Below are 25608 nucleotides of genomic sequence, written 5' to 3'. Positions count from 1 at the left end.
GTCATGTCCTGATCCAAGATCAAGAGTTGGACACTCAACTAACTGGACCACACAGCCACCCTTGTATTTGTGTTTTTTTTTTTTAAGGTTTTCATCTGTGTTATGAACTAAATTGTATTCCCCCAAAACCTGTATGTTGAAGTCCTAATCCCCACTACCTTAGAATGTAACCTTATTTGGAGGTGAGGTCTTTAAAGAGTTGAAATGTGTTAAAAGGAAGCTGTTGGGGTGGGGCCCTAATCCAATATGACTGGCATATTGAGGAAGCAGAGATATCAGGGATGTGTGTGCACAGAGGGAGGTCATGTGAGGAAACTTGGAGAAGGCAGCAGTCAAGGAGAAAGGCCTCAGGAAAAAATCAAACCTCCAAACACCTTATGTTGAGCATCTAGCCCCCAGAACTGTGAGAAATGTTTAAGCCACTCAGTTGGTGGTATTTTATTATGGTAGCCCTTATAAACTAATATAATCTACTGTGAAACTATTTCATAAAAGGAAGCACATTTTAAACCATAAAGGACATAATTTCTGAATTATGTGGCTTTAAAAAACAAAAAACTTCCTGGGGCACCTGGGTGACTCAGTCAGTTAAACATCCAACTCTTGGTTTTCGCTCAGGTCATGATCTCACAATTTTGTGAGTTCAAGACTCCAGTTGGGATGTGCACTGACAGTGCAGAGCCTGCTTTGGAGTCTATCTCCCTTTCTCTCTGCATCCCCCACTCACGCTGTCTCTGTCTCTCTCAAAATAAATAAACATTTAAAAAAAATTTTTAACTTCCTATATTCTTTTTCTTCTCATTTTGCTATAGACCAGTGACAGCTCTGTCGCTGACTAAGGAACCCCTACTCTAAAATTGTTTTTCTTCTTGATTTTTCATTCACTTGTATGCAAACTAAAAAGTTATCTATAAACTACACATGACCATCAACAATTCCAACCTAAAAACGGTATGTTACCTAATAGGCCCATTCTCACTATTAGAACATAATTTTTAAATGGATCACTTTCTGTATAACAAAAGAAATCTTGTAAAAACATATTTCCTCAAATAATAACCTTTTAAATTTATGATTATTAAAATTAAAATAGAAACATCTAATTAAATTATTTTTAAAATACTGGTGAATTATAAATTCATCATGAATTTTGGAAAATTTATTTACTTCACTCTACGGGGTTTAGACATTTCAAGTCAAGAGTCAGAAAATATTTCTTTTTTAAATAATTTTTATTTATATATTTTTTGGGATAGAGAGAAAGTGAGCAGGAGAGAGGCAGAGACAGAGGGAGAGAGAATCTTATGCGGGCTCTATGACCCTGAGATCATGACCTGAGCTGAAATCAAGAGTTGTTTGCTTAACCAAATGAGCCACCAAGGTGCCCCAAGAGTCAGAAAACATTTCTTGTACATCCAGCACTAATAGGGATCATGTTATATTAATGAATTATTTAAATACAGAGATAGTTTTTTTAAATGGATTTTTTATAACATTAACAGGAAGAGTCACACCATACAAGCTACTTTGGATCTAAGAGTCTTAATCGATTCAAATATTGAAAGAAATTAGTCTGAAAAATTTCTCATTTACAACACACATTTTGATAGAATGGGTTCAAGGATGGAGGAATCAATTGGTACTGAGGGATTCACAACATGACAAAGAAACATGACGTTTTTAAGATTTAAACAACTTGTTGGCAGCACAGGAGATGATCTTGCTCTCTCTCTCTCCTACTGAGCAGACACTTTTCATATTTCATAGTTTCTGAATTTCCTCAGGAGTTCTGAGGGAGCGTCCCCAGACCAGCGGAAACGAAGGTGCCAAGAGTTCACATCTGAAAAGACTTTAAAGCACAGAAAAGAAGATTTTAAAATCAGAAACAGGAATAGAAAACCCTGTGGGTCATAGTAAAACAGCTTGCTGATAAGATTTCACTGCAATAAATAAAATGCAAGGGTAAGTATTTAATATGAATTATTAATATCTTACAGAAACAGATTGTGTTTCTTTTAATTATTTTAACATTTATTGTTTTGAGAGAGAGACAGAGAGAGAGCTCAAGTGGGAGAGGGGCAGAGACAGGGAGACAGGATCCGAGCTTGTGCTCATAGTAATGAGCACAATGCGGGGCTCAAACCCATGAATCATGAGATCATGACCTGAGCTGAAATCAAGAGTCAGCCACTGGGGCGCCTGGGTGGCTTAGTCGGTTAAGTGTCCGACTTTCGCTTAGGTCATGATCTCACGGTTTGTGGGTTCGAGCCCCGCGTCAGGCTCTGTGCTGATTGCCAGCTCAGAGCCTGGAGCCTATTTCAGAGTCTGTATCTCCCTCTCTCTCTGACCCTCCCTGCTCATGCTGTCTCTCTCTCTCCTAGAAATAAATAAAAATATTTATAAAAAAAAAAAAAAAGAGTCAGCCACTTAACCGACTAAGCCATTCAGGTGCACCTGAAATGGATTATCTTAAGCAGACTTTTGAATTCTTTTCCCCCTCCTCACACACACTTTCTTAAAATATAGCTTATTGTCAAGTTGGTTTCCACACAACACCTAGTGCTCATCCCAACAAGTGCCCTCCTCCATGCCCATCGTCCATTTCCCCCTCTCCCTCACTCCCCATCAACCCTGAGTTTGTTCTCAGTATTCAAGAGTCTCTCATGGTTTGCCTCCCTCACTCTCCGTAAGGATTTTTCCCCTTCCCCTCCCCCATAGTCTCTCCTGATCCACATGAGTGAAAACATACGGTATCTGTCTTTCTCCACCTGACTTATTTCACTTAGCATAACACCGTCTAGTTCCAACCACGTTGCTACAAATGGCCAGATTTCATTTTTTCTCATTGCCATGTAGTATCCCATTGTAAAGATAAACCACATCTCTTTGATCCATTCATCAGTTGATGGATACTTAGGCTCTTTCCATGTTTTGGCTATTGTTGAGAGTGCTGCTGTGAACATTGGGGTACATGTGCCCCTATGCATCAGCACTTCTGTATCTCCTGGGGAAATTCCTAGAAGTGCTATTGCTGGATCATAGGGGAGTTCTACTGCTAGTTTTTTTAGGAACCTCCACACTGTTTTCCAGAGGGGTTGCACCAGCTTACATTCCCACCAACAGTGTAGGAGGGTGCCCGTTTATCCACATCCTCGCCAGCATCTATAGTCTCCTAATTTGTTCATTTTTGCCACTCTGACCGACGTGAGGCGGTATTCTAGTGTGGTTTTGATTTGTATTTCCCTGGTGATGAGTGATGTTGAGCATTGTTTCATGTGTCTGTTAGCCATCTGGATGTCCTCTGTGGAGAAGTGTCTGTTCATGTCTTCTGCCCATTTCTTCACTGGATTATTCGTTTTTTAGGTATGGAGTTTGATGAGTTCCTTATAGATTTTGGATACAAGCCCTTTATCCGATACGTCATTTGCACACACTTTTATTTGGCTTGGTTCATCCAGTCATTTATTCATTTATTACAGAAATATTTATTTAGTGCCTGTTACATATTGTCAGGCTCTATGCTGGGTACTATGAGACACCAGTACATATCTCCTGGCAGGGATAATAGAAAAATCCAGAAAATTATTAATGTGGCAAAAAATATGGAGGGAAGGGTGCCTGAGTGGTTCAATCTGTTAAGCAGCTGACTCTTGATTTCAGCTTAGGTCATGATCTCATGGTTGGGATCTCTCACTGGGATTCTCTCTCTCCTTTCTCTCTTCCCCTCCCCCTTCTCTCAAAATAAATAAATAACTATATATATATATATATATATATATATATATATATATATATATATAGGGAAACACAGGAGAATGGGAGACCAGAGAAGGTCATTCAGTGTGGACTAGGTAGAATAAAGGTAGAGTGAGAGAAGACTTCTAGAAGGTCACATTCAAAGTGACCATGAGTAGGAATTAGCTGACCAGGGTGTCTCAAACTTCCATACACATAGTATTTATCTGGGGATCTTGTTATATTGGAGATTCTGATTCAGATGTCTGAGGAACTCCCTTCTCTGAGAACTTGATCCAAAATACCACCCAGCCCCTACCTCCATCATTCCTGTCCCTTTACGCTGCTTATTTTTGTATAAACTCCTCATGAATATCTGATACTAAATATTCATTTATTTATATATTATGTATGTATATTATGTATGGGAAGACCCCACTAAAATAAAAAAAGGAAATTGTCTACGGGTCACAAAAAGTAATGGTAAAATGAAGAGTAGATCCCAGATTTCTTTTTCTCCTTGATTTCTCTATTTTGATTTTTATTTATTTTAAAATTTTATTTATTTTTTTTATGGGGCAACTCAGTGGCTCAGACAGTTAAGCTCTGACTTTAGCTCAGGTCATGATCTCATGGTTCATGGGTTCGAGTCCCTTGTCAGGCTCTATGCTGACAGCTCAGAGACTGGAGCCTGCTTCAGATTCTATGTCTCCTTCTCTCTCTGCCCCTCCCCCCCACACACTTGTCTCTTTCTCTCTCTCTCTCTCTCAAAAGTAAATAAAACATTAAAAAATATTTTTAATAAAAGTTTATTTATTTTTGAATTGGTGGTATATTCACACGGCTAAAGTTCAAAAAGCACAAAGATTACATAACCCCCAAAAGTCTTCCACCCATCCACTCGTCTGATTTTCCAATAGACAAATTTATTACCAGTTGCCTACATATCTTTCCAGAGATAGCCGAGGTATATTCAAGCAAATACATGCATACAATCTCCAACATTGCTGCCCTACTCCTTCTTTAACCTAAATGCTAACATACAGTCTTCTATTCTGCATTTTGACTTTTTGTTTCTAACATATCTTGATGATTGCTTTTTATTGGTATATGGAGATCTTTCTCATTCTCTCTTACAGTGGAGGAGTATTCTATTGTATGATATACAAAAACGCAACCTTTTTGAGGAGCATTTACTTGTGATTCTGCAGTGAATAACATGGTACACATGTCATTCACTGATGGCTGATCTGTAAAGATAAAGTTTGTAGAAGTGGGATTACTGGGTCAAAGTTATCATGCATCTGTAGTTTTAATAGACACTGTCAAACGGTTCTCCATAAAGTTTCACCAAGCAGCAGCTGAATTTCCTACACCTCATTGACACCACGTGGACAAACTTAGTAACCTTTGCCAGGCTGATGAGTACAAAAAGTGCAGTTTTCATTTGCCTTTCTCTTAGTATGAATGAGTTTAGGCATCTTTTCATATGTTCCAAAGCTATTTGTATTTGAGAGAGAGAGAGAGAGAGGGCACAAGTGAGTGAGAGGTAGAGAGAGAGAGAGAATCCCACGAGGGGTAGAGAGAGACAGAAAGAGAGAGAGAAGAGGGGCTCACCCAAAGTGGGGCTTGTGTTCACCTGAAGCAGGGCTCAAGCTCACCGGAAGTAGGACTCAAGCTTACAAGCTCACGTGAGACTGTGACCTGAGCCGAAGTCAGATGCTTAACAATTGAGCCACATACACACACACCCCTTTTTTTTTTTGCTGGATGGTTGATGTTATGTCTCACTGATTCATAAAAGTGTACATTAAGAGAAGTTACCATTTCACTAATAATGTTGAGATTAAACATCTTTTCATATGTTTAAGAGCCATTATATTTTCTTTACTATTATATCTATTTATATAGTTTCCCTCTTTTTTTTCCTTTTGGATTATTGATCATTTTCTTCTTTATCTGTAGAGTCGACTTTTGAATTCTTATCAACAAGAATTAGTTTACATGGATGAAAGAACCTCACGTGCTTAAATGCTTATTAATAAAAGGATATTTATAGATACCTCCAGTGGTGGGAATTTTGGCAATTCATTCGCAAAGAAATTGGAAACAACTTTCAAACAGATCCCAAAAGTAAAAGGTCAATGGTAAAGGATCTCTGGAAATATGAATAATTTATTCCATAAAAGTAATATTTTTTTAATTCTAATAAGCAACTTTGTTGAAAACTAGAAAAAGGTCATTTTCCTTCTCTATTGATGAGAGTCTAAAAATCTTCTGATTTTTTTTTTTTTTGGTAAAAATCTTCTGACAGGCAATTTGGCAAAATTTCTCAAACTCATTAAAATGTGTAAACCCTAAATTTCTACTTCTATAAATTTATCCTAAGGAAATAATCACAGATGTGTTCAAGGGTTTAACTATAAGGATATTTATCATGACACCATTTATAACTTTTTTGTTTTTTGGGTTTTTTTAAATTTAATTTATTTTTTAAATTTACATCCAAGTTAGTTAGCATATAGTGCAACAACGATTTCAGGAGTAGATTCCTTAATTCCCCTTCACCCATTTAGGCCATCCCTCTCCCACAACCCCTCCAGTAACCCTCTGCTGTTCTCCATATTTAAGAGACTCTTATGTTTTGTCCCCTCCCTGTTTTTATATTATTTTTGCTTGCCTTCTCTTATATTCATCTGTTTTGTATCTTAAAGTCCTTATGCATTTTTTAAAATCAAGAAACAATCTAAATCTCCAGCAATAGAAAGTTGGGTAAAAGCCTTTTATACTGACATTAACAATTTTTTAATATTTATAGTCATAGAAAAATGCTCATAACATACTGCTGACAGGTATTTTTTTAAAAACAATGTATACAGTATGATTTTATTCCTAAATTCATTATTACATGGATATTTATGTAAAATTTTTTGAAAGTCTACAAGGAATTATCTCTCAATGTTAATAGTTATCCCTGGATAGTTGGAATACATGTGATTTTCATTTTTAACACTTTTTTAAAAATCTGTATTTTCTTATTATTCTGCAATGAATACATATTCCTTATGTATTTTTTATGTTTGATATTGCTCATGAAAAAAGTTTCCAAAATAATATACAAAATGTTTCCACTGATATTTTTAAATATTATCTAAATATCTCGTCGGAAAAATATACACAGAACAGTTGCCAGTGGTTGTCTTAAGAAAACTATCTGTTTGCACTTTGTTTAGAATTCTCAGAGAACACAAATTTAAGAATTCTCCCATGGGGGGGTGCCTGGGTGGCTCAGTCACTTAAGCGGCCCACTCCCTTTCTGCTCATGTCATGATCTCATGGCTCATGGGTTCGAGCTCTGCGTTGGGCTCTGCACTGACAGTGAGAGGCCTGCTTGGGATTTCTCTCTCTCTCTCTCTCTCTGTTCCTCCGCCTGCTCACACTCTTTCTCTCTCAAATAAAGAAGCAACAAAATAAATCAACATTAAATAAAATAATTCCTCTTAGGGAAAAAGCAAAAGAAAATTTCTGACAACCTGTAATTGAGACACACACACACAATATGTACCGTATGACCCTTAGTTTTAGGTATACTAACATACATAAATACATGCCAAAAGATCAATAATAGATATGTCCCTAGGTGTTAATATTAGAAGTTGTATTTTCTACCTTTTATTCAACCATATTTCTCACATTTTTACTGTAAATACTTCTTATTTCATAGTTTGAAAAAAGTGTTTTCTAGTTTGGTGTTCAATAGAAAGACACCCCCCAGACAAGAATTTGAATGCAAGTGGATAATTTGAGAGATGATTCAAGGAGATCCTGGTAGGAAAGAAAAGAATCAAGTTTATAAAAGGTACATTATCAGGCAAGTTGCCACCCCGTGCAACTGGGGCTTGATTGCAGTGGGGACCCCCTGGAAGACAATATAAAAACCCCTCAGAGTTATCCAGTTTGAGTAAAGGAGGCTCCCACCCACATTCATCAGTGTCTGATGGCTACATCCAGAGGGTGTTTATTCCCTGGCACTTACTGCCAAGGCAGCTCAATTGCCAGAGAAAGTCCTCTGATAGAAACCATAGAATTGGCAATGGGAAAGTTGATGCCCAGAAAATATGATGGCACACCAACAGCATCTGCTATTTGTGATCTTTTTTTAAAATTCCAAAATGTTACACAAACTATTTGATTCTAGATTTGCATTTATCAGAAGATATTTTATTGTATATTTAAATGGAAAGAAAGGAAAAGTGAGGTTGTGTCCCACACCAGTTTTCAGAGGCTGTGCTCCATACTTTACTGCAATGAAGAGTCAGAATAGCATGGGGACTATTTGAGGACTGCTGATCACAGAAGAGGCATCAAAAGGCAAACTCCAAAGTAAATATCAACCACTCCAAAGTAAATATCAACCACTGATTGAAGAAATTAACAAATATGCTGAAGAGGTATGTGAGAAACCACTCAGGACTTGCTAAAGCTGACAGGAATAGTATTTCTTAAATGCTGATGTTATAAAAAATTTACACTACAGTAAAACAAAATTACAAATAATCATACAACTGCACTTTGATATATCAAACTCCAACTTTAGGGTGCTACGCAGAACAGCCAATAACCTCTTACACAGCATTAAGAAAACACTGGAAAATGCAGGCTTTAGTAAAATTTCATAATTCTTATTCCCCAACAACAGCTTCTCAGAATAATGATCCTCCTCTCACAGCCCCCATCTTCATTCCTCAGCCACAATAAGAGAATATACTTCACTATGTGAGGGCATCAAAACTACATCACACTGTATTGTGCACCTGAAACTACTATAATACTGTATGTTAAGCATACTGGAAATTGTAAAATAATAATAATAAAATAGAAGTAACAAAAAAAAAACCCTGACATCACAATTTATCCTGAATAAATTATAATATATCTATACTGTGGAATGTTTATCTACTATTTAAAAGAATGAGTTAATTCTAAATTTGAGGTCTAAGGAGAAGTTCCATAATAATAAAAGCTAACACCAAAAAGTGTACATACCGTGTACCTGGTCTAAATATTCTATGTAGATTTTTTTACTACTCAAAAAAACCTTATGAGTAAACACTAATGTTTTGACCATATAGATTAGAAAACACAGATACAGAGAGGTTCATTTGCTTGCCCAAGATCACGAAACTCATCAGTGCTAAAGCTGGAATCTGACTCCAGACCTTGTGCTCTTAGACTGTGAAACAGAGAAATGTGCACAGTGTAATGCATTTTTTTAAGTTTGTTTTTATTTATTTTGAGAGAGAGATAGAGAGCAAGTGGGGGAGGGGCAGAAGGAGCCAAGCAGGCTCTGCACTGCCAGTGCAGCGCCCGATGCAGGGTTCGAACTCACATGCCATGAGATCATGAGCTGAGGCTAAGCCAATAGTCTGACACTTAACCGAGTCACCGAGGTGTCCCTCACTCTTTATCTTTAAAGCTTTCATAAGTGAACGTATATTTATATATGCTTCAGAACAATGTGGAAGAAGACACACCTGGACATCTTCATTGGTTACTTCAGGAAACAGAAACACAGAAAGATGGGAGACAGGGGTAAATACTAAGTCATCATTTACATATGATTCTTTGAATTTTCTAATGACAAGTTTGTATTACTTTGGGGGTTTTAAATATCTAAGTAACAAATTTTTAAAGGAAAATGTCACTGAATCTTATGAGAGGGATTCAAGTGGGGCCTCAGCCTCCTCCTGCCTGAGTGTCTAAAGTGATCAAGTGCCCCACCTCCCCAAGTTCCAGTGAACTCAAACTAGGTCTGAATCTGAAACAGGAAGTCACAAGGCAGCCCAGAAAGCTGAATCTGAACATTCAGGAAGCACAGATCTGAATATTCTAGGGCTGAATGGAGAAGCATGTGCATATTTGCCTATATGTGACTGTGGGTAAGTGTTTGCTGCGTGTGTTTGCTTAAAACACTGTTTTTTTTCTGAAATTCGGTTTTCTGCTTTGATGAGTTTGTTACAGTATAACCATTTTCATTTATGAGGTCAATGCAATCAATTTGCAGAGTCCACAAAAGGATATCTTGAGTAACCAGCAGAGACATCTGAATCACACCTTGAGAATCTTTATTCTAGCTGGCATATAAAAGTCTCCCTAAAGAGAGATTTCAAGTGACTGTTTTCTACAAAGACTATAATTTACCACAAGCTACCTAATTAACTTCTTTTTTTAAGTAAAGATTCAAGATTCAAGGACTTTCAGGAGTTTAAATTCTAATGATGTATTGTATCACAACCCTGAGAATCAAGTAAGAATTTGGAGGACAGTGACAATGCATGTTTATAACACACCTATACAAGATAAACACAGTGGCCAGATAGACAAAGAAAAGATAATAATAGTTGACATTAACCCAAGACCTGCTTGGTAGGTGAATCAGTGTGCTAAGTATTTTACATAGATCTCCTTATATAATCCTCGTGATAACTCAATGAGAAGGTACCATCATGATCTTGATTTTATAGATTTGGAAACTGAAATCTAGAGAAGTTAAGTAACTTTTACCAAGAACTTATTACAGATAATAAGCAGTAGAACTAGGTAGTATAGCTTGAGAGTTTAATTTCTATAATACCCTGCTTCAATGGATCTATATATGATTCAGAGCTACGTACAGATAAGGTATCTTCTCAAGATAGTGCAATGCCTTAGAAACAGACACTGAAGCCAAACTGGCTTAGTTCAGATCCCTTCTCTGCTGTATAGCTTTGAAAAAAGTTACTCAACCTCCCTGGACTTCAGTTTTCTTTTTTTTTTTTTACAAATAGTTTATTGTCAAATTGGTTTCCATATAACACTCAGTGCTCATCCCCACAAGTGTCCTCCTCCATGCCCATCCCCCCCTCCCCCCCACATCAGTTTTCGTCAGCATTCAAGTCTCTCATGGTTTGCCTCTCTCCCTTTCCCCCACCATTTCCTCCCTTCTTCTCCCCCATGGTCCTCAGTTAATTTCCTCCTAATCCTCCTATACGTGCAAACATATGATATTTGTCCTTCTCTGCCTGACTTATTTTGCTCGGCAGAACACCCTCTAGGTCCATCCATGTTGCTACACATGGCCAGACTTCAGTTTTCTTATCTGAAAATTAATATTAAACAAGATAATACATGTAAAGTAATGTATGTAAAGAACATTCCTGTACATTTACTATGAGAGTTTACTACACTCAATACTATACTCAATAAATGGCAGTGTTATTTCAGTCACTCCCAGAAATGCCTCATATTTTCCCTTGAAAGGAATGTATTGAGGAATGTGCCTTCCAGTTTTTGTGTCAATGCTAAGTAACTAACTTTTAAGGTGATAAAGCAATCCTTAAATCTGACACTACTGTTTAGTTGGAAAAGATTGAGAATAAATACAGTACAAACCAAGCCCTTTAATTTCAGACCTTCGTTCTGCAAAGCTACATGATTTGACTTACTTGGAGAATCTGGATTTTGTGGGGAGAATGACTTCTCCAAGGACTCGGATTCTTTTTGCTCTATTTTCTCTGTGGTTGAATCCAACTCCTCTTTCTTTATTTCTCTTTCCTCATTCTGTTCCTCATTTTCAATCTTGTTGGTATGAATCTGGTCAGATTCTTCCAGCATCAGATCTTTTTTACCTCTGACAGCCCAGTGCATTGACTACATTAGTTAAAAGCAAACACATAATATAAAATCAATATTATATAGTATTCTATATTTAAAGTTCAATATATGGTAAAAACCTGACCTACTATTATGGTGCTTATTAACAGTGTTAGATTTGACTATTAACCAGATATTAATCAATTAACCCAGGTATTAATTAATTAATCCTCACTAATTTAGAAAATTAATATATAAGGAGATATCCAAACCATGGTAAACAGCAAAGGGCCCTGTATCAGAAAGATTCAAAATATGAGATGTTTCTTCAGAAAGTTAAACATGGAATTATCATATGACTCAGCAATTCCATTCCTAGGCATATACTCAAAAGAATTGAAAAGAGGTGTTCAAAGAAAAGCTTATACACTAACGTTTATAGCAGCACTATTCAAAACAGGAAAAAGATAGAAACAACCCAAATATCCATCAGTTCATGAGTGGATAGACAAAAATGTGTTATAGCCATTCAATGGAATAGTATTTAGTCATGAAAAAGGAATAAAGTACTACAGGGTGGATAAACCTTGAAAACATTATACTAAGTAAAAAAAGCAAACCACAAAAAGCCATATATTGTATGATTCTACTTTTAAGAAATATCCAGAATAGATAAATCCATAGATAGAAAGCCAATTAATACTTACCAGGAGCTGGGAGAAGGGGAATAGGAAATGTTTGCTAACAAAGTTTCTTTTTTGGATGATGTAAAAGTTCTGGAACTAGATTGTGATGATGGATGAACAACATTGTGAATGTACTTAATGATGTACACTTTAAAATTGTTAAAATAGGGGCACTGGTTCTCCTCAATCAGTTAAGCATCCAACTCTTGGTTTCAGCTCAGCTCATGATCTCATGGCTCATGAGTTTGAGTCCCATGTCGGGTTCCATGCTGACAGTATGGAGCCTGCTTGGGATTCTCTCCCTCTCTCTCTGCCCTTTCACTGCTTGTGCTTCTCTCATTCTCAAAACAAATTTTAAAACCAAATAAATAAATAAAACAAAGGTAAGAAACAGAATTGTCCCCATTCACTCTATTGTAGTATCTTTTAAAACACTGTGTCCTCTACATATATTTCCTATTAAAACATTTAAAATGCTAAGATGGATGGATGATTGGAAGGATGAATAAATGAATTCAATGTGAGGAAGAGAAATTGAGAGTTTGCTGTGTCAAGAATACTTCAAGTAGAATAACTAACCCTGGCATTAACCAAAATAACAACCGTAACTGTTTCTTGAAGCCTCTTCTTGATATCATGGGACCCTATTCCTGATGCACTCCTGAGCAGTTACCTACTACTTGTTTTACTCAAAAACCCAAGGAAAACCCATAAGCCACATTTTTAAGCAAGTTTAAAACCCAGAATAAAGTTTTTTCTTGATTCTTGATATCCAGGGTATTGTTTTCCTGTATGACCCCAAAAAAAATGGAAGAAAGAAAGAAAAGCAAAACACAGAAACCAAACGAAACAAACTTTCCTGAAGTTCAAGGCCTATGAGAACCATGCCAGGCACCACAGAAGGGGCCTCTGCCATGCTGCACATGTGCACATGATTCAAGGGGCGGCTTACTTTTCATCTTCAGCACACTTCTGAAAGTCTGAACCATCCTTTTTTTTTTTTTTTTGCAATGTTTATTTATTTTTGAAAGAGAAAGAGAGCACACATGCACGCACAAGCAGGGGAGAGGCAGAGAGAGGGGGACAGAGGACCTGAAGCAGGCTCTGTGCTGACATCAGATTGCCCAGTGTGGGGCTCAAACTCATGAACTGTGAGATCATGACCTGAGCCCAAGTCTGACAATCAACTGAGCCACCCAGGCACCCATCTGAACTATCTTAAAATACTGGGTTTGCCAACTTTTATCTGTGGGCACCATTTTATTTAACAGTTTAAACAAAGCAACATAGGAAAGAGGCACTGAGTATTGCATGTGGATGTGCCCAGCTTGGTTCACCCAAGAAAATGCTGCTAAGCAGGGACCAGGGTATATCAGAGCAACAGCTTCTTAAAAGAGTGTGGAGATACCACAATTTCTTATCTCCTTTCTCAGGAGCACTAACATTGGCCTCACAGGCAGGAGCCAGGAGAAGCACCTCAACAAGAGGAGAGTGTGCAAAGGGGTAAAATGCCTTCTTGGGACCTTTTTATTTATTTATTTTTTAATTTTTAAAGAAACTCTATGCCTAACATTGGGCTTGAACTCACAGCTCTGAGATCAAGAGTCACATGCTCTACAGATTGAGCTAGCCAGGTGCCCTCCTTCTTGGAATCTTTTAGATAAATCTGCTCATCACACCTTTTTAAGAAAATTGGGAGTATTGATGGCATGGTGTTAATGAATAATAGGTCAAAATTGGGGGCGCCTGGGTGGCTTAGTCGGTTAAGCATCCGACTTTCGCTTAGGTCATGATCTCGCGGTTGGTGGGTTCGAGCCCCGCGTCGGGCTCTGTGCTGACTGCCAGCTCAGAGCCTGGAGCCTGTTTCAGAGTCTGTGTCTGTCTCTCTCTCCTAGAAATAAATAAAACATAAAAAAAAAAAATTAAAAAAAAATAGGCCAAAATTGTCATTAGTGGTCATTAATAACATGATCTCAACTATACTAAAAGGTAAGTATACGGGACACCTGGGTGGCTCAGTCAGTTAAGTGTCCAACTTCAGCTCAGGTCATGATTTCACAGTTCATGGGTTCAAGCCCCACATCGGGCTCTGTGTTGACAGCCAGCTCAGAGCCTGGAGCCTGCTTCAGATTCTGTATCTCCCTCTCTCTCTGGCTGTCCCCTGCTCACGCTGTCTCTCTCTCTCACAAAAAAATAATTAAAAACATTAAAAAAATTTTTAAGAAGTATATATCCAAATATAGATACACAAATATATACATATTCAAATGCATATACATAAAATATAGTTCTAGATATAGATATATAGACAGACTGGAGGGCAGCATAAATTTGCATATAACCTAAAACCAGAAATACATTCAAACCCAGAGAAGTCACTTCTTTCCACCTTCAACATATCTCTCCCCAACTGCAAGGGAGCATCCTCCTGAATCCCCTTCCTCATATATAATCAACCTACTCACCCCAAGAATCAAGAACTGCCCCATAAAGCAATTACTACCAACATTTGGTACAATCAGCTCTCACACTAGCAAATGAAAGGGGGAAACCAGTGAAGGGAAATGTACCAAAATGCTAATGGAGTTATCTTTTCATGGCAAGATTATAAAATTATTTTTCCTTTTATTTTTTTATTTTTATTTTTTGGTGTTTACTCAATTTTCTATGACTAGATTACATATATGTACAATTAGAGAAAATTAGATTTTAAAAATTACATGCAGTTATGATTATCAATGATTTACTCGCATCCAGAATGCTAGTAAATGTGTGCTTGGGGCAGGGGGGTGGTGGTTAAAGTGTATACCAATCATTTGCTAAATTGTAAATGCAGGTATTATGAATTTTTCTGTAGGTTTTATTTTAAAATAAAAATGTTAATTTGGGGGCACCTGGTTGGCTCAGTCAGTGGAAAAAGTGACTCTCGATCTTGGGGTGGTGGGTGCAAGCTCTGCATGGAGCCTAGTGTTTACTTTAAAAATAAAAGAAAGAGAAAGATGGAGTGCTTGGCTGGCTCAGAAGGTAGAGCATGTGTCCCTTGATCTCAGGGTTATGAGTTTGAGCCCCATCCTGGGTGCAGAGATTAAAGATATTTTTTAAATGTTAATTTTTTTAAAAAGCAGGGGCCTCAGCTGGTATAAAAAATAATCTACTTTTGGTTTGGTTGGTTTAGGTCTGTTGTTATTTGGTTTAGTTCCTTCCTTTTTCTGAATGTGCACAGAGTAGAAGAAGCTGGCCAATGGCTTCCTCTGTGGAGGGAAAGGATATTGTGGAGATCAGTGAAAAGTAAAGAGTAAGAAATTCAAGAACTCAGGGCCCAGAGAGCTGAAAATGTGATCTGTAATATCACAGGTCCGTTAGGCATCCTGTACAGTATATTTATTCTGTGCTTTTGTACTTCTTTCTTGGAATAAAAGTACCTACTATTTTCCTTAGATGATGATAAGGATTAATGACTCACCTACAATAAATGCTTTATTAGCTGTCAAAGATATTCTGAGGGGCACCCGGGTGGCTCAGTGTGTTATACATCTTGACTCCTAATTTCAGCTCAGGTCATGATCTCATGGTTCGTGAGATCAAACCCCACCTCAGGCTCCATTCTAAACATGAAGCCTGGTTGGCATTCTTTCTCTCTCTCTTTCTCTGCCTTTCCACTTCTCGTTGTCTCTCTCTCTCAAAATAAATAAATAAAACTTAAAAATAAAAGATACATTGGCCTACTAGTTTTACTCACTCATCCATCCCTTTTATAAGCAAATCAGAATAAAATATTTTATCATCAGACCCTTGTATCTGCTAATCCCAATTAAAGAAATACACAAGGGTATCTACTTAAATACAGGCACTTCTCATGTTTTGTATGTCAATCAAAGGACTAATGTAAAAGCAATGCTAAGGAGCCTGGTTTGCTGGGACACAATTAGGCCACTCATATCTGTGTTCACAAAGGGCATTTTTCAGCTCCTCTAAGGTATTAGTTGGGCAGAACAATATTTAACATCAAGCAAACTAGTGTGGAGTGACTCAGTTCAATAGAAAGATCATCAATAAAAATATCAAATGAAAGCAGCTGATAGAGACTAAGAGGGTGACTAGGAAGAGAAGAATCTGTACAGTAAAATAATGAATGCATCAGAAGAATATCATTGTGTGTATGGAGTGAACTAATGTTAAACAGACACCAAGCCTGGGTACAAAGGCCACTGTCCTACAGTCCATGAAATTGGTATGTTGTTTATTCTGCCTTCTCAATTAATTTGTTTACCAGCTTTCCTTAATGAGTTCCCCTGCCCAGAAGCCATTTTTTAAAATTCTGGACTTTGGTTAGCAATAAAAAAAACTGTGCCCCCAAGCCAGTAAACATTAAGATAAATAGAAAAAAAAAATCAATGGAGTCATGTGAGTCAGCTGAATAACTATTCAAATTTAACTAGTTGTTTTTATTCTGGGTCAACATGAGTGAATTTTTTACTTGCCTGGGTGATCTCTGACCTGCTTCTGGATAACATTCAATTAGGACAGACTGCCTTCTGAACAGGTCCAGAAGGTATTGAATTGCACACTGTTTCCCATCTGATGGAGGACAGTGTAGCTATCCAGGCATAGTAGGAAGCTTCCCTAGTAGTCTGCAGCCAACTGGACTCACCCCAAGGACACTCTGCTGAGCCCAGGAACCCAGAAATAGTCAGTAGACAAATAGACCCAAGCAAGGGTAACTGGCAGTCCCAAAAAGCCCTTCCAGAAGTAATCAATTTGTCAAACAATCAATTCACCAAAAATGTGTTTCTATTACCTCTTTATGACGTATATAACAATGGATACAACATGACAGTTACAATAGTTTATAAGAATTTTTCTCAACACTTTATTTTGATTGTAGCTTTACTGAAACTATTTTCCCACAGCCACTCGAAAGCCATTCTGACATGACATATATTTCAGAAATAGAGGGAGATCCATTCATACTCTGGATTCCTTGGGGTAAAACCATTTAGCATGAAAGCAGTGAATTTCCCTAAGATCTTTTGAGCTAGAAAGATCTCTGTTTTCAGATTACCCCAAGACCCAAAGGCTGGGGAAACTGAAGACCTCTCTCCATACCCCTTTATTTAAAACCAATATCACCTCTGGTGCCTGGGTGGCTCAGTAGGTTAAGCATCTGACTCTTGGATTTGGCTCAGGTCATGATATCACAGTTTGTGGGTTCAAGCCCAACATCAGGCTCTGCAGAGCCTGCCTGGGATTCTCCCTCTCCCTTTCTCTCCACTCCTCCCCCACTTACACTGTCTCTGTCTCTCTCAAAAATAAACTTAAAAAAATAATAAAATAATAAAACCAACATCACATATCTAAACTTAAATTTCCAATATATTTATTGACCTGAATAAATTCTATAAATATTTTACAAATTAAACTATCAGGAGAAACTCTTAAAAAGGAAAAATGAAATAAATAGCTTATAAGGTGACAGGGACTAGGTCTTTGGTGGGGGGGGGCGGATACCAGTTACAGTTTTATCAGTCTTGAATCATAGAAATGTGTCGCCTCTGAAGTTAGGGCTCATTTGAAGAATTTTCCTAAAGGAGATTCCATGATATGAATCTGTATGTGATACTGCCAGAGTGCATTAGGATTGTCCTCCCTTGAAGGTATTGAGACTAATATTACTCCTACCAATTATTTCCCTTCCAGAGGGATTATATCGTTTAAATAAAAAGCAGAAACACAGAGTTGGTGATGTAAAAGTAGGGGTTTTATGAGATTTAACAATCTGTAAATGTATAGGCCAGCAAACATGCAGATGTGTTTTAGAAAATGTCACCTAAAATTTAAGTCCTTAGTTATAATCAGTTTATTGTCTGATGGCATATGTAACATACCTAACCCAAATACCCCCAATGGTGATGTTTATCTGCAAAAGGAGAGACACTGCTCTATTTAGAAGGTGAACTATTAGCATGATAATTTTATTAATTCTTCTATGTGGTGCATATGAAAGGATGAGCAAATGAAATGCATAAACGTAGAAAGCAATAACTAAAATGCTATAGACAGATGGGGCTTTCACATGCAGTAAAGACTGTAAGGATTAGAACAGAAAAGAATGAGAGGAAATAGAAAGTCTATTAAATGAGTTATAAAACCCATGAAACTTGATATAGAGGATTCACTGAGGAAGAGAAACAAAAGCAAGTCAAAACAACAAGGTTTAGCCCAAAGAACAATGTACATGAAAAAATATTGCTGTTGACTTAAAGCAGAAAAATATGTATCTTATTATTTTTGTTCCATTAATAAAAAAATCTCAAGCTAAATGCTGGCCCAGCATACTGTTTCAATTTTGCTAACAGGACAAATGATGCAGCCAGTAATATCTAAAATATTATTATTGTGGGGCCTTTGGATGTCTCAGTCAGTTAAGCATCTGACTCTTGATTTTGGCTCAAGTCATGATCTCACAGTCGTGGAATCAAGTCCTACATCAGGTTCTGTGTAGACAGTGTGGATCCTGCTTACGATTCTCTCCCTCCTTGTCTCTCTACCATACGTACACATATACTCTGTCTCTCAAAATAAACAAATATTTTAAAATTTTAAAAAATAATAAAATATTATATTATGTTGTAAGACCTCAAACAGTCCATAGTTAACCTAAATTCAAGGCAGAAATGACCTTTGGAGACAGAAAATTAGCATTTAAAGGAAAGGCATAGGCAATATAAATTAGAGGAGAAATTTAGAGAAGAGTTTTTGAAAAATCCACAGCTAATTTGATATTAGTGATTAAAATTAAGTGACAGAGTTCAGTAGATCATCAAAAAACAAAAAAACAAATTATAAATCATAATCGATAACAAAGCAAGGGTCACTAACTCAGTTGCATTTACAATCTGTCACACTCAGGAGAATGGAAATATGGTTATGTGAAGATGGTAGAACTGTGTTTATTTAGTCAGCGTCAAGAAGGAATTTTGGATATACACAATGGAAAAGAAAAAATCTCATTTTTGAGTATGTGAAGTAGTTACTATTTTTTTAAAGAATCTAGTTATTTTGTGTATATATTAAATAATCATAATGTTAATCCTTCATAATTAACTAACCCGCTTAAAACAAATCACATGAATATATAACTTATTCCAATATGAAATGAAGAAAATGGCTTACATTTTATGCAGCGTAGTTTTCAACTATATGCACTTTGAGAGTTTTGCATTGTTCTCCCCATTGTGTCAAAGACTCTCCCTCACTATTACAGGTCTTTTATCAGTGAAAAAACAACTTGCTTGTCTTCTTAAAAACTGTTAAGGAGGAAATCTAAATGTAAACCTGAAGGGGTGTAATTTAAGAGATGTGAATACCTTTATAGACTCATTCAAGCAAGTGTCCCTAAAAACATGCCTATTAATTAATTTGTGTATACACACACACACACACACACACACACACATACACAGAATATTATTTGGCAGTCAAAAAGAATGAAATCTTACCATTTGCAACAACATGGATGGAACTAGAGAAAACTATGCTAAATGAAATAACTCAGAGAAAGACAAATATCATATGACTTTACCCATATGTGAAATTTAATAAACAAAACAGATGAACATGGGGGAAGGGAAGGAAAAATAAGATAAAAACAGAGAAAGAGGCAAAGCATAAGAGATTCTTAAATACAGAGAAGACACTGAGGGTTGCTGGAAGGAAAGTGAGTGGGGAGATGTGCTAAATGAGTGATGGGCATTAAGGAAGACACTTGTTGGGATGAGCACTGGATGTTATATGTAAGTGATGAATCACTTGGTTCTTACTTCTGAAACCAATACTATACTATATGTTAACTAACTTGAATCTAAATAAAAATATCTATATATAAAATAAAGTAACTTGTATATTTTAAGTTTCATGTCATAAAAGAGTGTCCCTATTTAAAACAGCTGGATAATATATCATACTTGAGAATGTAGAAAAAATTTTAAATCATATTTTCTCTATAATATATAAAGGCCAATGTAAGAATAAAATAAGTATATAACACAGTAATTATATTTATGTTTTTTTATGCTTAGGTTTTTTTGTTTTTTTGAGAGAGAGAGAATGAGTGTGCACTTATATGAGCAGGGGAGGGGCAGAAGGAGAGAGAGAAAGAGAGAGAGAACCTTAAGCGGGCTCTACCCTCAACTCAGAGCCTGATGCAGGGCTGGATCCCACGACCCCAGGATCATGACCTGACCCAAAATCAAGACTCAGACACCAAACTGACTGAGGTACCCTGGGACCCCTATATTTAGTTTTTTGTTTTATAGCATGAAGAAAGATAACACTATGGCTTTAGAAGTCTCTCTGCATCTATCCAATGACTCTTTCCCAAGAATCTATAGCAAGAATAAACTTGGGGCGCCTGGGTGGCTTAGTCGGTTAAGCGTCCGACTTTCGCTTGGGTCATGATCTCGCGGTTCGTGGGTTCGAGCCCCGTGTCGGGCTCTGTGCTGGCTGCCAGCTCAGAGCCTGGAGCCTGTTTCAGAGTCTGTGACTTCCTCTCTCCCTGACCCTCCCCTGCTCACGCTGTCTCTCTCTCTCTCTCTCTCTCTCCCCTAGAAATAAATAAAACATTAAAAAAAAAAAAGAATAAACTTAAAATAATTTACAGTTTTCTTTAATTAATCGAACTCTGTGTTTTATGGAATTTATAAACCTTGAGAGGAGAACAGGCTGATATGAACTAAAATGATGAAGGAGATGAATTTACATTGGTTCAAATTCAGCAGTATTATATGAGCAACTTGCACACTGTTATCAGAATGTGTAAAACAGTAAATGATAATGAGTACTGTATATATTGAATCAAACAGCCAAAGAGACTGAGAGTTGTAGTCATGAGCTCTTCTGGCACTGATCCATTGAGTTTCCCTTCACAGGATTTTGTGGACACACAGTTATATACAGCTTCTACCAGCTTCTTGGTCTCCCTCCTATTGCTTATTGACTTTTTAAGTCCTTATGTGAGTCTAATCCATGGGAAGCCTGAGCTTCATAAATTCACATCATCCTAGAGAGAAACCTACCGTTTTCACCGAATCGCTCAAAGCTTCCCACTGGTGGAATGGCATTGACATCTGGCTCCTTCGCCAGTGGTCATAACGTGCACGACTCTCTGTATCAGTCAGAATTTCCTTTGCCTTCTGAAGTTTCTGAAAAGTCTCCACTGGAAAACAAATCAAAAGATGAGCACTTCTTCCTTGGAGGAGTTATTTTAAACTCCCAGGCAAACTGATCTCACTGGAATATGTCTCTGATTTTTACTCACTGTGTGACCTTGAGCCAATTCACCTTTCCAAGCTTTAGTTTCCTCTAGTGAAGTGAATCATAAGGACAAGTGAGATCCTGTATGTAAAGTGCCTGGCTCACAATTTAGCCTCTCCTTTTACAGAGCACCAGTGATGTGCTGGATGCTCTTCCAGGTGCTGATGACACAGGTGTGAACAGAACACATGAACTATTTAGTAGGACTGACATTTATAAACATTAAAAAAAACTTTTTTAATGTTTTACTTATTTCTGAGAGAAAAAGAGAGAGAGAGAGCATGATCAGAGGAGGGTCAGAGAGAGAGGGAGATACAGAATCTGAAACAGGCTCCAGGCTCTGAGTCATCTGTCAGCACAGAGCCTGACGTCGGGCTCAAACCCACGAACCATGAGATCATGATCTGAGCCAAAGTAGGACTCTTAACTGACTGAGCCACCCAGGTGCTCCATAAACATTTTTAAAATTACAATTTTATTTACTGGGTAGAAAACTACCTTTTCTAGTGGTAGTTTTGAGGAAGGGTAGTGATCAGGCTAGAGGAACAGTGTAAATGAAGACTCTATGGCAGGAAAGAGCATGGTGATGTAGAGAAAGTAGAGGATGTCAATGTGGCTGGAGGACACAGGGCTGGGAGAAAACAATGAAGAATGGGGCTGTAGAGCAGATAAGGGTGCGATCATCCAGGATCTTAGAGGCCTAAGGATTCTGGTCTGGTTTTTTTTGTTGTTGTTGTAAGAGCAATGAGAAGCTATTGGAAGGTTTTAAGCACAAGACATAACATGGTAGGTGGTTGATAAAGGGTAGCTTTGTCACTGATCTATTTGACCAAATGGCATACAGTAGAAACCATTCATGCCCATATTGGAAACACTTGCAATGTCTCTTCTGCTCTTCAATGAAGTTAAAAAATCTCTCTCTCTCTCTCTCTCTCTCTCCCTCTCTGTCTCTCCCTCCCTCTCTCTCTTCTTAATGGCACTGGTTTATTTCCATTGCAGTACCTCTTTTGTGTGTGTGTGAGAGAGAGAGAAAGAGAGAGAGAGAGAGAGAGAGAGTGCGAGTGGGAGAGGGTCAGAGAAGGGGAGAAAGAGAGAATCCCAAGCAGTGAGACTTGCCAGTGCATCTGACAGCGCAGAGTGAGATGTAAGGTTGAACTCACAAACCATGAGATCATGACCCAAACTGAAATCAAGAGTCAGATGCTTAACTGACTAAGCCATCTGGATACCCCTGAAGTTAAAACTTTCTATAGAACAGTATATAAGATCAACACACAAAAATCAATTGTGCTTCTACACAGTAGCAATGAGCAATCTAAAAAAGGAATTAAGGCATTTAATTGAAATAAAATGCATTTACAATCGCATCAAAAAGAATAAAATACTTAGAAAAAATGTTAACAAAGTAAGTGCAAAATTTATATATTGAAAACTATAAAACACCGTTGAAAGAAATTATATACCTAAATAAATAGAAAGACATCAATATTCATGGATCAGAGGACCTAACATTGCTAAGATGGTGATACTCCCCAAACTACTCTATAGATTAAATGCAATCTCTATCAAAATCACAGCTGCCTTTTTCTGCAAAAATTGACAAGCTAAACCTAGCAAATCCATATGTACATACAAAGGACCAGAATAATCAAAATAATCTTGAAAAATAAAAACAAATTTGGAAGAACTCACAAAATTTAAAATTTTCTACACAGCTACAATGAAAACAGTGTAGTACTGGCATTAGACTAAACATAAATAAATGGGATATTGAAAGTCCAGAAATAAACACTCAAATTTACAGTCAATTGGCTTTCTACAAAAGCAGCAAGACCATTCAATTGCGGAAAAAATTGTCTTTTCAACAAATGGTGCTGAGACAACTGGATATCCACATATAATAGAATTAAATTGGATCCTTACCTCACACCATATACAAATCTCTCAAAATGATCCTAGACCTACACTTGATCTTATCAGAAATGCCAAGAAGCAATAAAATGGATCATAGATCTAAATGTACAAGCTAAAACTATAAAACTCTAAGAAAATATATAGGAGTAAGTCTTTGTGACCTTGAATTAGGCAACACCTCTTTAGTATGACACCAAAAGCACAAGTACAAGCAACAAACAAAATGAAACAGAAAATTGTACTTCATCAAAACTGAAAATTTTGTGCTTCAGAGATCGTCAAGAAAGTGAAAAGACAAGCCATGGAATGGAAGAAAATATTTGCAAATCATAGATGTAATGAGGAATGTATATTTAAAATTTATAAAGAATTCTTAGAACTCAATAAAAAGACTAATAGCCTATTAAAAAAGGAGTATGAATAGACGTTTTTCCAAAGAAGATATACAAATGAGCAATAAACACACGAGGAAATGTTCAACACTCGTATTGGGAAAATACAAATAAAAGCCACAGTGATACCACTTCATAATCACTAGAATGGCTAAAACAAAAAGATAGATAATAACAAAGTGTTAGTGAGGATGTGGAGAAATTTGGAGCCTCATGCATTGCAGGTGGGATTGTAAAACAGCATACTGTTTTGAAAAACAGTTTACCAGGGTTGCCTGGGTGGCTCAGTTGGTTAAACGTCCGACTCTTGATTTTGGCTCAGGTTATGATCTCATGGTTCGTGGGTTTGAGTCCCATGTCAGGCTCTGTACTGATAATATGGAGCCTGCTTGGAATTCTCTCTTTCTTCCCCTTCCCCATTTGTGCTCTCTTTCTCACTCTCTCTCTTAAAATAAATAAATAAAATAAAACTTTAAAATATAACATTTTACTAGTTCCTCAAAATGTTAAACATAGAGTTTCCATATGATCCAAAAACTACAACTCTAAATATACATCCAGGAAAAATGAAAACATATGCCCAAACAAAAACTTTTATACGAATGTCCATAGTTACACTATTTATACTAACCATAAAGTGTAAACAACTCAAATTTCCATTAGTTGGTAGTTGGATAAACAAATATATATATATATATATTTTGTATTTTAGAGAGAGAGTGCAAGTAGGGGAGAAGGGCAAAGGGAGAGACAGAGAGAGAGAGAAAGAGATGCAGGGCTTGATCCCATGACACTGGGATCATGACCTGAGTTGAAATCAAGAGTCAGACACTCAACCCACTGAGCCACCCAGGTGCCCCTGTGGTATATACATTTAATGGAATTATCACTTGGCCACAAAACAAAAGAAGTACTAAAACATGCTACAAAATGGATGAGTCTTGAAAACACTATGCTAAATGAAAGAAACCAGCCACAAAAGCCCACATATTGTATGATTCCATTGATATAAAATATCCAGAATAGACGAATCTGTAGAGAGAGTAAATAGATTCATAGTTACCAGGGGCTGGGCAGAGGAAAATGGGAAGTAATTGCTAATTAGTATAGAGTTTCTTTCTTTTTCACAACCTTATGAGGTGGATATTATTATTATTGTTGTTGTTATTATTCCCATTTTAAAGAATCTAAGGCTGAAGGAGTTGATGTAACTTGCCCAAGTCCCAAAGCATCAAGTGACGGAGATGCAAAATCAAACCCTAGCCTGCCACATTCCCCAGCTGGTCTCTCCACTTGACTACCTTCTTCCTGCACCTTCCGTTTTCCTGCAATAGATGCTACCCTCCAATCTCCACTTTCTTCTCCACCGCCAGGGATAATAAAAGTCATCATTCATCAATAGGAACCAAGATGTGCCCTTCAGAAGCTGAGTCTAGTAAGGAATCAGACATGTAAACAAACCATTTCAATATCATGTAATAGAAATATAGAGGCAAGGGCCTCGCTCTCTCTAAATAAGCATTTAAAAAAATAGAGGAAAACTGGTTCTTCTTTGGGATTCAGAAAATATTTCATTAGTTTTCTGTGTACTTGGAGTCATCCTTGACTTTTCTCTTTCTCTCACATCTCACTTCTAATCCCTTAGCAAATCTTACTGGTTCTACTTTTAAAACATATGCAAGATCTGACCCCTTGCTGCCATTTGCAGTACCAAAGGTCTTGTTCAAGCTGCCATCTTCTCTTGCTTGGAGTATTATACCAGCTTCTCAACCGATCTCCCTGCTTTTGCCTCAATCTGTGTTCTACATAGCAGTCAGAGAGACCTTTTTAAAAATAAGTAATACAATATCACTCCTCTGCTCAAAATGACTTTTAATAACTTTTCATTTCTCTTAGAGTAACACTAAAAATTCTTACCATAAATGGCATGTCTAGTA

At 37.1% G+C, this 25608-nt stretch overlaps 1 protein-coding gene across 2 annotated transcripts in view; it reads right to left on the bottom strand.

Annotated features, from left to right (window-relative positions):
* Window positions 1-1360: 1360 nt before the first annotated feature.
* Window positions 1361-25608, bottom strand: part of DNAJC12 (DnaJ heat shock protein family (Hsp40) member C12) — a 40200-nt gene continuing 15952 nt past the window's right edge. The window contains exons 3-5 of one of the 2 annotated variants that reach the window (XM_039233301.1): window positions 21128-21267; window positions 11220-11424; window positions 1361-1849 (exon numbers count right to left, since the gene is read on the bottom strand). In XM_039233301.1, the coding sequence (XP_039089232.1) occupies window positions 1755-1849; window positions 11220-11424; window positions 21128-21267 (440 nt within the window). In that variant the 3' untranslated portion in view covers window positions 1361-1754. Of the gene's footprint in view, window positions 1850-4583; window positions 4986-11219; window positions 11425-21127; window positions 21268-25608 lie in introns of those variants that run through there. The other variant, XM_039233300.1, reaches the window with a different exon arrangement.

This window comes from Hyaena hyaena, unplaced genomic scaffold (assembly GCF_003009895.1).
Source record: "Hyaena hyaena isolate Hyena2069 unplaced genomic scaffold, ASM300989v1 scaffold_73, whole genome shotgun sequence".
Classification (NCBI taxonomy): Eukaryota; Metazoa; Chordata; class Mammalia; order Carnivora; family Hyaenidae; genus Hyaena; species Hyaena hyaena.
Note: the sequence above shows the minus strand (reverse complement) of the source record. Positions and strands in the feature narration are given on the sequence as shown.